Here is a 16,010-nt window from a genome sequence, read left to right on the forward strand (position 1 = left end):
TAGTAACCTTGTTAAAAATATAATGAAACAGGTGAAATTAATTTCAAAAATATACTTAATATTAATATATAATATAAAAGTATATAACATAAAGTAAAAGATTAAATATATATTTAACCCAATATATCCAAAATATTATTTCAATATACAATCAATACAAAAATTATTATCAATGAGATATTTTACACTTTTTTACTGAGTCTTTGAAATCCAGGGTGTATTTTACACTTATAGCACATCTCAAACTAGACTGGCCACATTTTAAGTACTCAATAGAAACATAGGGCCAGTGGCTACCAAATTGGATAGTGCAGCCCTAGAGGATTTTCAAGGTAAGGGAAAATGTAGCTATTCACTCTTTTTAATTCAGGATTTCAATGTAGTCAACCCATGAGAGATAGACAGGCTTGGTTCCTCTAGGCTGACCTATCCAACGGGTAGAAGAATTTCTGGCCTTCCTCAACCATCTGAAGAGAAAGGCTGGGTATGAAGTCAGCTGCAAAGGACGATGATGGTCTATGATTGGGGAAAACGAGACTTATTACGAAGGGGTCAACTTGAGGTTCTGCAGAGCACAGGTGGCTCACGGGGAGGCATCGACCCGAGGGTGGCATTAACAATCAGAGGGCAGGCAGAGCAGGCAGGTCCCTCAGATGGGCCAAAGCTCCCCATCAGGTAAGTATCCAAGTTCAAACAACCTTGAAATGCCTACTGTGTGCCATATGGTGTGGGAAACTGAGTGGAAGCAGGGAACATAACCAAGACTGGCAAACTAGAGTTAAGCTTCAGGCTCCAGAAAGCTGTGAGTGTTGGGACAATCAATCCACTGGTCTGTTCTCAGGAATGACACCCTGACAAAATTTCTAATATTCAAAACAGGGTTCTGAAATGCTCTCGCCTCTCTGTAGACCTCTTCTGCACACATAAATATAGTCTCAGAGTTTATAAGTTTTCATAAATGTACGGCAAGATCAAATTTGAGTAAGTAATGTTTATTGCATATAATCAGCTACGATAAAAGCGAAAAAGAGTTGTAGCTGACATCTACTGAGCATTCACCATATGCTAGGTCCTAGTCTAAGCAACGTACATAAATGAACTGATTTAGTCCTTACAGCAAACCTATGCAGTAGGTACTACTATTCCCACTTCATAAACAAGGAAACTAAAGATCAGCGAGTTTAAGAATCCAAAGCCACCAGCTAGTAAGTGGTAGATGTGAAACCATGGCTAACTATTCCAAGTTGTATATTCTTTCTAGAATACCATGCTGAAACACTGAGGGACTTGCCCAAATTCATACAACTGGGATGTAGAAGAGTCAGGATTTGAACTCCAGCAGTCTGGCTCCAGGGCTGGGGCTCTTAACCACGAGGCAACACCACTTCTCAAACAAAAGTGGTGTAAGTGCTCAGCAGAGAGACTGCCTGGAGCTTAGCAGTGACCCCCCGTGTTTTCGCATTATTACCGCTGTTTGCATCATTGTCCCTGTCAGCATCACACCTCCTGCTCCCTGGAAGGGACAGGATGGGAGGTGATAGTCAAGACCGTACCCCAAGAGCAGTTACTATGTTTCACATTTGATCATAAATTTCTCTCTTTATAGAACTTTAAAAGTATTTCCCTATAGAGAACTCACGTTTCAAGCGACACTGCAATTTAAATAAATTCATCTTTTTTTCTTGAATCCTGATACTCAAAAGAGTTATTTATGATATATCATCTGCCAGCTTTCTAATGGGACATTGCTTTCCATTATTTTCTGACAATAGAAATTTTCCACTACAGAACAAGCCCAAAGCGTGCTGCCTCTTAGCTGCCTTAATTCTGCTATGGATGCATCTGTTTTCCTTTTTAACTTTTTACTACTAGATTTTAACCTAGCCTGGAGTGGAGCAAAGGTGGGGCAAAGGTGACAGTTACAGTGAGAACAGAAAAAGGCTTAAGTGCTTTTACCTTCTTATTTTACTTTATTAATTATCTAAAACAAACGATGAAAACAATGAAAAGCCTCCACAATCAGGCAGAATAGAATGGTGTAGTCTCATCTAAGGAAAGTTGCTTGACTTTTTTATACCAGAATCTCCACTAACAACACGCGGAGGAGACAAGCAACCCCACAGGTAGAAATGAGTTCATTTAAAGGCCATTTGTAGCTAAAAGTCATCAAAATACAAATTAGAGACAGTGATTGTGATACTGGAGTAAAATGAGGGAATTTAGGTTTTATTCTGTTAAATACTGAAATATGAAATGCAAAGAAGGGAGAAGCGGTCTCCATCGATTCCTGAGCCCATCCTCAGGTGCTGTCGGCCTGAGGGAGCCAGGTCCAGGGCTAGGGTCATCAGCATTTCTGGCTCAGTTTTGCTTTGGGCAGCAGGTTTGGGGAAGAAGGTCTTGGTTAGAACAAAATGCCCTAGGGACAAGGGGCCAAGCCTTAGGAGAAGGGGGTGGTAGAGGAAGGAATATGACCCTGGGAAGCAGGTGGCTGGCTCCAAAGGAAGGACTGGAAAGTGGTCCTGTAAATCACCTCAACTTTTCTCCTCCCCCCAAACCTCATCCCGTGTTCTTGATTCTAGGACAACCCCAGCTCTGGAGGTAGATGTGGCCCCAATGGCTCAGGGGAAGAATCAACTGACTGATAAACACAATGCAAAAATACTCAAGCTCATGAAGGATCACGGATATGGACAAGTGACAATTTGGGAATGTTTTAAACGAGGAAAAGATGTGGTCAGAAGATACCTTCTCTTTCACCTGGAAAGTTGAATGTCATGCATAACTCCCCAGGCATAGCTCAGGAGGCGAATGATTCAGATCCCAGATTTTGTAAAAGATCAAAATAGCAACACTGCACCAACAGAAATACTGGACTTCTATGTGAGTGGAATCAGTAATCAATCAACTGTGCCGTTTCTGTTGTTAACCTAATGAATCATTAGCTGCCACTCTCCTTACGGCTATACTTGGGTTTGTCTTGGTGTGGTCTGTAGCAAACATCTTTCAGATATGCTCCCTTTTGAGTCTCTAATGAACCCTAAACAAACCACTGCACCATGAAGTGTCAGTGCAGACCGGCTCCTCCACGTGAAACTCTGTGTACTCCCCTCACAGCCACTGAAACCGTTCTGTCCAGAGATCATCTGATCCGTTGCCAGTTCCCCTAAGTTCCCAATTTACACACTATGTTCCAGAAATCCATCTAAATGTAAATCAGGATATATTTTCCCATAAAAACAGTGTTATAAATGGTGATAAACTTCTCACCAATATGCTTCTATCTCATAATACGGCTGGACTACAGGACAGAACATGCCCATATTTAGAGCATGATTTCAACATGAAAATTCATATATATTTTTTTAGAGAAGGCTCAGAAGTTTAAAAAAAAAAAACTCTCTATAACCCAGTTTTTCCAGTGAAACATAACGATGATGATGATGATAAGAGCTAACAACCGTATAATAAGAATGCTTTTAGGATTTTCCTATTGACTACTTAACCTTTAAAACAATACCATTAGGCAAAGACTGCTATTATTCCCATTTACAGTGAGGAACATGCACAGGCAGGTCATATGGTTAACAAACGGCAGAACCAGGATTTGATTCTATAATCCATGGGCTAAACCAAGGATTGGTAAACTAGGGCCCATGTGCCAATCTGGTTTGCCACCTGTTTTTGTAAACAATGTTTTATTAGAACACAACCACGTCCATTTCTTTACATGTTGTCTGCTTTCTCGCTACAAGGGCAGAGGTGAGTGGTTGTGACAGAGACCCTACAGCATGCAAAGCGTAAAGTATTTATCATGTGACCTTTTACAGAAAGGGTACTGAGCAAGGGCTAACCCATCCTCTGGACCACCTCTAAGGGAAGGCAGACCTTCTTCCCCACTCTGGCCATGAGCTTCATCATGGGGAGCCCCAGGGCTCAGAAACCAGAGAAGGAACAGGAATCCCCGTTGTCCTCAACAGCAACTAGAGGGCGGGGAACTAACGACCAGCATGGGGGGTTACAATATGTTTATTTCTCAATAAGCTTCCTGCTTCATTTCCAAAAAGAACCCAAGCAAGGCCCACAGGTACAGAACATAAGCTCCACAGAGAGGAGGGTCTGTTTGCTTTATTCACTGCTGGAACCTGATTATTGAACAAATGAACAAATATACAATTTATGCTTGTGAATCAAAGACCATGTGCTTTATTTGAAGATGAACATGGGACAGGTTAAAGGCCCACAGATGCCCTGTCTGTGAATATTGCGGTCAAGGTGCTGGTTTGTTGTGTTTTTTGGTCAGATGAACTGCTCTAGTGGGACAATGCATTTTAGAGAAAGGTCATTTCCAACCATCTAGGATTTTCCTTGGCTCCTAAGAGCTTCACTCACTGATAGTTCTGTTTTCCAAGATTCTAGAATCAAAGATAAATTTGAAATTTTTCCCATGTTACTGTCAGATGAATACTAATGCAGTGGCAGAGTTGTAAATGCTCATTTGCTTTGATTTTTCTTCCATCAGACTGAATGACTTCTGATTTCTGGGTAAGGATCCGAAAACCACATTAAGTTAACACTTTCTAGAAAACAGAGCTAGACACAGAAAGAAAAACCCTACAGACTAGATGTTGTACGATCCCACTGAGTAATGCCTGTTCCTAAAAGGACCATCATTTTGTGTATCATCCAGTCATGACCCACCACTGAACGTTAAATTAAAAAAAAAAAAAGTACTCAGCTGAATCAAACTGTTACCAAAGGGTGGGAAAATATCTATGAAAGAGTGGGTGGGGAAAGGACTGACATGATGGAAAGCCAGTTGGAATGGCAATGACATGGAGAGAAAGGGTATAAAGAAGGGTCTGCAGATACCGGGAAGCAACCATGCTGTGGCTGGGGACTGAGAAGGAGAAATGGGTGGGCTTAAAGGAAGTTCTCCAAATTGTACTCTGATGCCAACTGGCACCCCATTTGGGAAGGCTGGCTGGCACCCAGAACTGCTCAAATGGACACGGCCTGTCGGGCCTGGCACATTGCTTCCCAACAGTTTAGCACTGGGGAAATGGTGCAACTTTCACATTTATAGACCTCAGCGTGACACCGTTATATGACTGAACCCCTGCCTAAAAGCAGATCTGAACATTCCATTTAAAATGCAGCACGACAGTTGTCATCAAATTCTCAGCATCTTCTCGACACCATCACGTAGTGGTTTTCCGCGGAGTGTTTCTCTTGCAGTGTGTTTTACAAATGCTCTAAGGAAACGAGCTAATATAATTCCAGTAACATCTAGGAAATGCAAGATGAAAGATGTTTCAAAAAAAAAAAGCTGGAAGGTAATTCATGCGGGAGCTCTGAGCCCAGAACTCTCCCCTCTGACGCCACTCGCCCTTGGACTAGTGCTCCACTGCAAAGTCCACAGCTCTCCCAAACAGAAGAACAGTAACCAGCACGACACACAGATGTCCTCTAACCAGCATCTAGAGAGAAATGCTGCACTTCTGGCCTCAAGCCCTGTGGCCTGGTTTTTTTTTTTTTTTTTTTTGAGTTTGGAACTCTGACCTTTATAAAAAGCTGGACTCACTGTCCAGAAAAACAGGAAGGTCACTCACTAAGAAGCCATGGAAATGAAGCATAACAAGTGAGTCAATATTTCTCCCCAGCCAAGCTAAGTCTCAGACATTCCCGAGAGTGACACCATCATGATGCCCCAACACCGTTGTCCCTGAGATGCGTTCTCTACCAGCAGCTCCTGACCCATTGACTGTTGATGACCTACGCTACGGCGTGAAATGCAGTAAGGTTCTCTTTAGCTCCTCTGGTCTCTCCCCTGCCAGCGACATCTGAGTAATGCTGGGGCTCAGTGTCCTGAAACTCTCTCCAGAAGGATTCATCCCTCACAGGGGTGGTGTGACACTGGGGATGGGGCTCAAGGAAGAAGCCTTCCTCTCCAGTATTTCAGGCTCCTGTCCTCAGCTGCGGGGTGGAGGTGCGAATAGATAATGAAGCAAGTGAAGAAAAAAACAAACAGAAAAAGAGCTATGCCTGGCTTCTTTGGAAAGAACTTCATTATTCTCATATATGTATGAGCAGAGATTGTGAGCTGATACCCACTGGCTGAACCCTACCTGTGTCTAAAACAATAGATGTGTATTTGACCTACACAGAGTTCTAAGTTTTAATTAGCTGCCAAAATTAACAGTAATCAGAATGTCATATAAAAATCTGGATTTTTGGCTTTTCTTGAAGAACTGGAAGATATGACAGCATGGGACCCCCATTCATGCACGGCAATTATCAACTGGTGCTGAGTAGCAGTGGCTGCCAACTTTAGACAGGGCCTGTGTTAACCAGCTCACTCTAGTCCCCACTGTTCCCTACTGTCTCTTCGACTCTGTGGCCTGCTGTTAGTTGCCGTTTATATTATTTGTGACTCATTTCACTTACCTATGCTCCTGAGGGCACCAAGACTTGCAGCCCCTGACCTTAAGTATTTGCCATCAACATCCACTTTAACCAAATATCAGCATAAGAAAACATTTTGAACATTTTTAGATGTTACATCCTTTGGAATTCATTCTATCTGGATATTACCTGTATGTTTCTTTGGGACAAAGTTTTATTTGGGAGACGGGAACAACAGAAAGAGAAAAATAAGACCATCTGTATCCCATTAGCGGCAACACGTCGTAACAGTTCAGTTACTGACTATGTCTACGTGCACCTATGTGTGCGTACATGTTTATTTCTTTAGGGTGGGGGAATCCCAGGGAATCCTAATTAGCCTGAGGAAGAGAAAGATTCAAAAAGGAATTAATCAGTTACACAGACTGAATCGGCTACTACATGAATCCCTCAAATAGCCAAAACGCAGGTGATTAGAGAAATAGAAAAAAATTAAAGTTGTCACTTGGAACATAAGGCAAGTGCTTAGAGAAATGAATGTTCATTAAAAGTTGAGATGTCTGATAAGTAAAGAGAAGGAGGGATAGAGAGGAGAAGCGGGAAGTGAGGAGAAGAGAGGGAGAACAGAAAAAGGAGGGAGAAAGAAGACAAATAAAACCTGAGACAGGAGGCAAACACAGACACCCAAGGGGAAGAAGACAAAGAGCTGTCCTTTTCTAAAGACATAGAGCAAAAATTAAGATGCCAGCATGATAGCTTAATTACACCCAAATGAGCTCCCAAGTTAAGGCCAAAATGACATCCTCCCTTTTGAAGGAGCATAACCCTTCTTCTAACGAGAACACTGCACTCAGAACTTTGCCTGCACTCAGAACTGCTCTGCCTGTGCAGACCAATTTCTTAGCAGAAATCAACCACGCTCGTTTCTGGGATATTTCCAACGTCCATTCTCTAAACGATCCCGGACATAGAATGTCAACAGCTTGGAAAGGAAGGTGATTACACAGCGTTTATCTTTTAAAATGCAGAAAAGATTAACATTTAAATTACTTTTTGCCTTTCAGCAGTGTGACCACAAAAACTGGCTCTTCCTGAAGTTAAGTTTTCTAAAGGAAAGGCGGTTCCAGTAATTCTGTTGGTATCCTCACCTCGAATTTCTGCCTGAGCTCCATGTTTCCTTCTTCATCCCCTTCTGGAATGGGTACATTGTAGTACTCACCTTCTTCCTGGTTGAGCAACTTGTACCTTTCAAAGACACAGGAGAGAAGGAGAGTTAAGAGCACCGTGTTTGCACCACCACAGGTTTAGCAACTTCTCTTCCTTACCCTGTAGTCCAGCTGCTCCTGAAATGCATCCTATGGGGAGACTATAGCCAGATAACTACATATTCAGTGGTCATTTCAGACTTAAACTAGCTTGTTTTCTGAATCTCTCTCTGAATCTCTCTGAATCTCTCAATGCTCTAACATTTTGAGATGGTTAACTCTTGGTTGATACAAACACAATTCAACCTCAGAGGCTTCCTTACCATCCACTGGCTGGCATCTTCATCAGCTCCGAAACTCCAAAGGAAAGGGATCCCATGAAGTCATTCCTTGTTGTTCGATCCCAGTCCCAGATTTCTACGGACAGTCGTCTGTCTTTATCTGAAGGTTTTAATTTGCTACAAAAGAACACACATGCTGGTATCTTGCTCATAGTTTCTAGGGAGATACCACATGCTAATGCTAATGATCCGAGTCTGAGATAAAAAAAAAAAATTCAATTCTCTTCCCATGGCTCCCCATTGCCAACAAAGTACCAGCCCCATGGCAACCAAAGCTCTAGACTAGGGATTAGCAAACTATAGACCCACAGGCCAAATCTGGCCCACTGCTTGTTTTTGTAAATAAAGTTTTATTGGAACACAGCCATGGCCATTTGTTTACATATTGTCTATGGCTGCTTTGACTCCAGAACAGCAGAGTTGTGTAGTTGCAACACAGACTGCATGACCCATAAAATCTAAAATATTTACTATCCAGCCCTTTACAGAACATAGCTTGCTGGCTCTGTGCTAGACGATAGAGAACTACCTTTCTGGTTGTCCACAGATAAACTGCTTCCTGTGTTCTAGGCTACGAAGAGGACCACTTGCTTGTGCTCAGCTGCACTCAGTGCTTTCCCACCACTGGTTTATGCTACTGCCTCCTCCCATTGCCTCCTTCCTTCTTTCCCTTCTACCATCTCTACCTCTGAAATCCTGGCACTGCTTCAAGTTCCACTTTAAATGTCACCTCCTCCAGGAAGTCTTCTCTGTTTAAAGGTGATAAATATTCCCATTTCAGTGGCAACAGCATCTTCCATGATACTCATTTATTCCGTGTTTTAAAAATTATGATTTAAATTCTTACCTTACTCTCCCACAACCTTCAAAAGAACCTAAGTCCATCAAGAGGTGAGACACACTTTATATATTTTTATGTCATCTGTAATGTAAGAGAATTTTTTGTCCAGAGTAGGTCTTGATAATAATTTGGGGCCTGCATTAGGTAATTCTTGGTACAACAAATTACTATCTATCAAACAGGGCTGACAACAGCCACCTCCCTACCAGCAGTCTTGAGAAAATCTTAGGAATGAAGAAACGTTTAAAGACGTTTATAACAAACCCACCTTATGATCTCTAATAATGAGGTGGGCAGTTACGTGCTGTGGAGGGAGGGAATTCAATCAAGAAGAGAAGACACAACTTACAAGGTAAAGGACTCATTCCACTGGGGGTTTAGCGTGGAGCGGATGGTTTTGGTTTTCTGTTTGCTTTCATTCTTGGGATCAGGAATAAGTTTCAGCTTCACGTAAGGATCTGAAAGCCCATTTGGATCCATAGGAATTAGATTTTTTGCATCTCGTACTGTGAAGAGAGAAGGAAAAAGATCAAACGTTACAAAAAGAGAACTGACCCATACTGTCCAGTGTCCTGCGTTAATACTGAGCTGAATGGAAGGGATGTCAGGATGGTGCTTGAGGGGAGAGGAGGTGAGGACCAAAAGCCTCTGACCCTCAACATGAGAAAAGCTACCCGCTGCCACTCCTGCCAGAGACAATGGGCATCGTGTGGTCGAGCCTTGAGACTCAGCATCAGCCTGGACCAGCAGCATCTGTGACACCTGGGTGTCTGTTAGAAATGCAGAAACCTGAGTCCTACCCCAAGACTGCTGAAGCAGAATCTGCATTTTAACGGGATCCCCAGGTGCCGTTTGCAGCCCTTCTCCAGGAGAACTGGAGCACCCCCCCACACCCACCCCAAGCAACCAGCTGACCTAGTCCATGGCATTGCACATGCACTTGAGCTCCTAGAAAGAGCCAGCTCTTTTCTTTGTAAAGGCCAGTGATTTCCAACCTGGAAACATTGGAATCGCTTGGGAAGGGGTTTGAAAATGCCAATGCTCAGAAATTAGAATCTCTGAGGGGGGTAGCCCAAGTATTGGTTTTTAAAAGCTCCCCAGGTGATTCTATTGTGCAGCAGGGGCAAGAGCCATTGGTGTCTACAGCTGTAATTCAGAATATGCTCCACAGGTGTGCTACAGCCTTGCTACGCAATGTGCAGGTCCAGGGACCAGCAGCACCTGGGACATCACCTGGGAGCTCATTAGACACACAGAATCACAGGCCCCACCCCAAAATTACAAACTCAGAATCCTCACTTTAACAAGAGCCCCAGGCGACTCCAAAGCACATTCTAGATTGAGAAGTACCCATATGGGAATCTAAAATAACTGGGAGGAAAGGCCATTTCACTCGCAAAGGGAGGCATGCTCAGAGATGCAGCTGGTAGAGGCTTATTATAGTGGGAGTGGCTAACGCCCCTGCATGCCAATGAAACAGGCCCTTATCCATCACTGTGATGAGGAGGGACTAAGGCCTGAGCCTGCCTTCCCCAAATGTCTTCCTCGCCATCTTCCAACGGCATCTTCGCTAATGTTGCTGAACTTTCCCATCGTCAGGGTCCTTAACTAGCCAGACACCATGGGTACACATCTAACTGGGACTGGGCTCTCTAGCCCAGTGGCTCTCAGTGTGGCCCCTGGACCAGCAGCATCAGCATTACCGACTGAGTCAGAACTCAGGGCGGGTCCAGTGATGTTTGCCAAGCCCCCAGGTGAATCTGATGCACAAGAAAGTTGGAGAACAAGGGCTCTAACCTATTAGTATAGATCCTCAGCATAGTTTGATCATTAAATAAAGGATTTTAGAATTTAAGGTGCTGGCATGGGCACTGGGCAGGGATACAGGAGGGGATGGAAGGATGCTAAAGATGTTGAGTCTTTGGGCATAAATGAGGGGGGTGCAGCTCTAAGAGCAGGAGTCGCAGCCAAGCACTGCCCATACCAGTCTGGGGACACACTGAGTGTGGATGCCTGCTGGCCAAAAGCCTTACATCCTCCTTTCCTGGAAGCCTCAGCACAGGAAGGTGACAGATGGGACCATATTCAAATGGTCTGAGGGGGGAGTGGGCTGGCTCAGGTCTACTAGCCATGGAGGAGCTGAGTATATGTTCCTCATACTCCGCTTATGCCTTCCAAGGATTTGTCCCGTAAGACAATATCTAACCTCATCCAGCTGTGAGTGGATAGAACATAAACAAGCAAGCATGCAGGGGCTCTGCAGCTCAGCAGACCCGCTTTCAAACCCTGCCTCCTTCACCATGTAACCTCAAGCACCAAGAAACTTCAGTTCATGAACCTGTTTCTTCATCCAGAAAAATGAAGAGGGGCATATTTCCAGTGGTATAGGATTGTTGGGAAGAATTAAATGAAATAATGTATATAATGTATAATGACATACAGTTAGTGGCTTGGAAGATTGAGAGAAAAAAAACGATTCCACGATGTGAGTACCTACTATGCCCCAGACACAGTATTTCAAACTCATCCACAACACCCAGTTTCAAAATCTTCAATAAGGTAGGTCTCCAGGGGACCTGGCCGCCTTAGAATTCCCCCAAGCTCAGGCAGAAGGTTTTTAACGCGACGCAGAAGGTCTAGTTTCCTAAAACAGCAACACAAGTATCACAAAAGATGAAAAATTTGAGCATAAAAATGGAACTCTCCCACAAGGAATGGAAATGAGCCAAAGGTCTCTCTCCAATTAAGCACTGGAATGAGAATCACATACTTTTTAAAAGGCAGAGAAAGTTCCGGAATGTCTAACACTGAGGCTCCATCCCAGATAAACTAATGAGGAACCATCTAGGCTGCCAAGAGTTCTGCCAGTTGCAGAATGATTGTGGGTGCTGGCTTTCTCATCTTTAATTTATAGTTCTGACAGCCAGCACACACAAAATCATTTAAGGCTGATCTCTTCTGAATGGCGATGAGTTAAAACTGTGATGGAGCTGTGGGCTCCCTCCTGAGACACTATCATTTAAGTCGAAAATAAAGTTATCAATTCCAAACGTCAGTGAAGCAGACAGCGGGTCCAAATTTCAATTTCTTACTGCAGCGGAGAACAGCCTGCCTCATGTGCGACTCATCGCGTGCCGGGGCACCTGAATCAGGACTGGGAACAACCAACTAGGGGTCCCATCTGCCCAGAACGTGGGCTCTGGGGCCAGGCTGCCTGCGTTTGAACTCTGGCTCTGCCACTTCGCGGTTGTATCACCCTGGGCAAGATATTTAACCTTCTGTGACTCCATTAACATGTTCATCTGGAAAATCGTACCTCCCTTTGAGGATTATATAGGTTCATACACGTCAAGTGCTTGGAACAGTGACAGGAGCACAGTAAGAGCTGAATAACGATTATTATCAGTGTTGTTAATACAAGTTACTGGCAGAGAATGCAATCCCAAAGGCTTAGATGTTCAGCACTGGGTTGACAGCTTATGTGAACTAGCAAGCAAACGACAGGAAGAACAATATGATGTGGAAATTTTCTAAGCTGGTTGCAACTGCGTCTTAAATGTGCTGCAAAGTCTTAAGCTAAGAAGCCGTGCGGGAGGATGTTACTAACAGGAGCAGGTGTAGGGAAGCTGGGAGAGGGGAAGCTAGGAAAGAGAAGAGCAAAATAAGTGGTGGCTCCGTGAAAAGAAGGGCTCGAGGCAGGCGAGAGCAAGAAGGGAAAGATGCAATGAAGATGTGGGGTCAGAGGGTGGTGAGGTTGCCGCCCTCGCATAGGTACCAACGGGGATGGGTACACCAGGGCAGTGGTTCCTCACCTCAGCTGCGCACTGCAAACACCTGGATGTTTTAGTCAAATACAGATGCCTAGGCCCCACCCCCAGGGAGTCTGATTTAATTGGTCCAGGCCGAGGCCCAGGCATTAGCATCTTGTAAGCTTCCCAGGTGAGTACCATGCGAAGGCATTCAGTATACCTGGCGATCATTCTCAAAGTGTGGTCCCTGGACCAGCATCAGTGGTGTCATTTGAGGACTTAGACTATTATTCACATTTTTGAAAAAAAATTTACTCACATTTTAACACACAACCTTGAAAAATTTATGACTATGGTAAATGGAAAACCAAGATGGTCTGCCATAAATCGAAATAAACGCAATGGAAATCTAACAGTGTTCCTTATTTCCAGCTGCTAAGGTTGCCTGAGGCCTTCTCTCTCTTAGTTACAAAGGGGAAATTAACAAGCCTTACAGTGTTAAGGATATTCCAGCCCCAGATAGAGTCTTTCTCTATGTTACAACCAAGACTGAAAGAAAATTGAAAAGGAAATAACTTTCTCACCGTGTAATTTAATACTTTTTAATGTCAGTTCAGTACCTTCAGAAATCATCTCAAGTATGACCAAAAGTCACAGCCCATCAGTGGCCCTGCCCCACACGTGGGAAGTGTGTTGGCAGGAATGATAATTCCGAGGCATTAAAGGCCTGGAATATTTCCAGTCTAAAAGGACCAGTAGGTCCAGGAACAGACCCAGCACATGTCCCATGGCTCACTCCTTGTCTCTCATCTTCTGCAAGAACCTAACTGTTTTGACCCACAGAATTAAGATGGAAAAAAAATCATGCTACTTTGATACACTATTGAGAATGAGACTGTTTGGCGGGGGGTAAAGCTCTAGCGGGCCAGCTCAAGTTCTGCAAGGCAGACGGTATCTAAACGCAGCGGCATAGAAGCCACACATGTCCCTCGCTCCCTCAGCTGTGGCAGCGCAGACTGTGCTCCCCAGGGTCTGCCCAAACGGGCCCGGGGCCCCACGGTGGGACATGCGGCAGGAATGCTTTTCCCTTGCATTCTGCAGCCTCTGTGAGGAGGACACATCTGCGGAAGACATAGGTCTGGGCCATGGTATCGGCTGTTTCAGAATGCAAGTCTGTTCTGTAATTCGAGAACTTGAGTAGAAGTATAGAATACTAATTATATTACCATCTTTTGGCTTTGAGGTGCCTGTTTTGAAATGATCAGCTGTCAAGCCCAGCACTGAGAAAAACCAGCCCAGGGTGAAAGGTTATATCATTTCCTGATAACGTAAGATACCATTTCTGGACAAAATGCATTCAAATAAGATTATGAAGACTGAGAAATACCTCCAAGGTGCCCCAGAGACACCTGACCTAGGTGGCTGGGCGAGCTCAGAACGCGAGAGTTCTGAATAAGTGTTTAGGCACATGGCTGTCTCATCATGAGCTCTGAGGATGGGGCAGCCTTAGCCAGACTGGGGAATCTACCTCACAGATGCCCCAGGGGAGACAGAAGAGCCGACATGTAGGAATGAAGCCAGGGATTTTGCCAAGCGCCTGCCTGATGGAGGAAAAAGTGGAGGTGTGGGCGCGGGCAGGCAGGTGGGCAGGAAGAAATGGCCGCCATGCTTTCCTGGGGAGGGGCAAGCTATACCCACAGAGACTTGTAGCCAAGTGACTGTCTAATGTGCATCTGAGGACATACAGTGACAGTCAGGCTCACTCCGCTTGGACAGGGGCTGCAGACAGTAGTTGACTTCTTCTCAGGGGCAGTATAACTTAGTGGCTAAGAGCGTGGGCAGAAGGGTTCAAATCCTCGCTCTACCGCTTATGAGCTGTATGACTTTGGACAAGTTACCTCCTTCTCAGTTTGTTTATCTGTGAAATAGGAACAATAATAGTGTGTATCTCATAGGGTTGTTGTGAAGATTAAACGAGTTAACATATGTAAAGCATTTAGAAGAAAACCTGGAACAAAGTGTTATATAAGCATTTGCCATTATTACTAAAGGTCATGTTAATACGTGTGCTGTCTTTATCATCATCGTTATCACCACCACCATCATCATCACCCAGTCCTCCTGTCTGGTCTAGGAGGCAAGGCTGTTTCCTCAGGGTAAAGAAAACTAATACATTAATGGGACAGTTCATACAGTACTGGAATTTCTAGACCCCAGGGTTAGGCTGGAGTTCAATAGTCAGCTCCTAGATGTTCCAAAATAGTTTGGAATTAAAAAAAAATTCAATGTAATCCTTGATCCACTCAGAGAATGGTCTAGATAGTCTCTTGATCCAGAGAATATATGTAGCATAAAGTATAATAATAGACACCTGAGAGCTCACCACCTAACATAAAAGCTAGATGAGGGCCACACCGCTGAACCCACCTAGCTTATCACCCCTCCATTCCACCTGCCTGCCTCCCTGTGGATTTTAGCCTCACTCTGAGGTTGCCCTCTGGCTGGGCACAGGGCACATGGTCACTCCGAAGGACTCATCCATGACACATAAACTAAAAGCTTTGTTGAGGACACAGCTGAGTCCCCTTTGCCTGCAGACTGGACTTGTCTGCACTGACCCACAGTAACCCTCCCAGCATAGAGTTCATATCCATATGAGGACGTTGTTCAGTGATGCACAAAAGTCAAGTACCTCCAAATTCAAGGACAGCACGGCCCTTCAAAGGATCAGTTTTGCTTTAGAAAATAATTCTCTATTTTTAGTGCCCTTTCCCCTTCTCTAAGAGCACCTTTGTTATGGCTTCTGTTTAAAAGCCAACAGCAAGGACAATGGCTCCAAACAGGGACTTGCTGCAAAAGTCAGGATTGTTCAGTGTGTGCTGGCCTGGTGACCCCCTCCCACCTCCATCCTTGCTCCACAGCAAAAGCACAAGCAAACAGATTCTATAATCCTACCCCACATCACGCAGAAGCAAAAAGGATGTTTTCTGACACCACAGAAAAAAACAACACGAACTCTTCTTTGTTTGAAGTTACTTAACAGCAAAAGAAAAGTGAATGCGAAAACGGCGGGGGGATGAACAGGGGCAGAAAACGACTGGGGGTGTAGTGTCTGGCCAAAAGGACCTGGTGTCATCTAACATCAGGCAACAGAGTGATGGGGGATTCCCAAGTCCACGAGCAAGCCCAGAGCATTCTTATAATTATTAGACAGCCACAGCACCTTCCTTCAAAGAACTTTAGACCCATAAGTTAATTTCTTATAAAAATGATTGCATTTGAATATAAGTTTAATGCTATAGAAGCCTGATGGGTTATTTTATTTCTAAGAAGTTTGCCTTTAAACAGAAGGCAGAAATGAGTGTATGTGATCTCTCACTTGTCCACTGAGAATGGCTGATTTGGATCACACGGCATTGAGGCTGTAGCCAGGTCCCTGACCCTCTAGTACCCAGTAAGCTAATGAACATGA

At 44.2% G+C, this 16,010-nt stretch overlaps 1 protein-coding gene across 1 annotated transcript in view; it reads right to left on the reverse strand.

Annotated features, from left to right (window-relative positions):
• PRKCA (protein kinase C alpha) overlaps positions 1–16,010 on the reverse strand; it is a 411,365-nt gene that overhangs the window by 80,498 nt on the left and 314,857 nt on the right. The window contains exons 6-8 of the mRNA XM_058561412.1: positions 9,139–9,295; positions 7,931–8,065; positions 7,551–7,647 (exon numbers count right to left, since the gene is read on the reverse strand). Coding sequence (XP_058417395.1) covers positions 7,551–7,647; positions 7,931–8,065; positions 9,139–9,295 — 389 coding nt within the window. The remainder of the gene's footprint in view (positions 1–7,550; positions 7,648–7,930; positions 8,066–9,138; positions 9,296–16,010) is intronic.

This window comes from Diceros bicornis, chromosome 18 (genome assembly GCF_020826845.1).
Source record: "Diceros bicornis minor isolate mBicDic1 chromosome 18, mDicBic1.mat.cur, whole genome shotgun sequence".
In the NCBI taxonomy this organism is placed as follows: domain Eukaryota; kingdom Metazoa; phylum Chordata; class Mammalia; order Perissodactyla; family Rhinocerotidae; genus Diceros; species Diceros bicornis.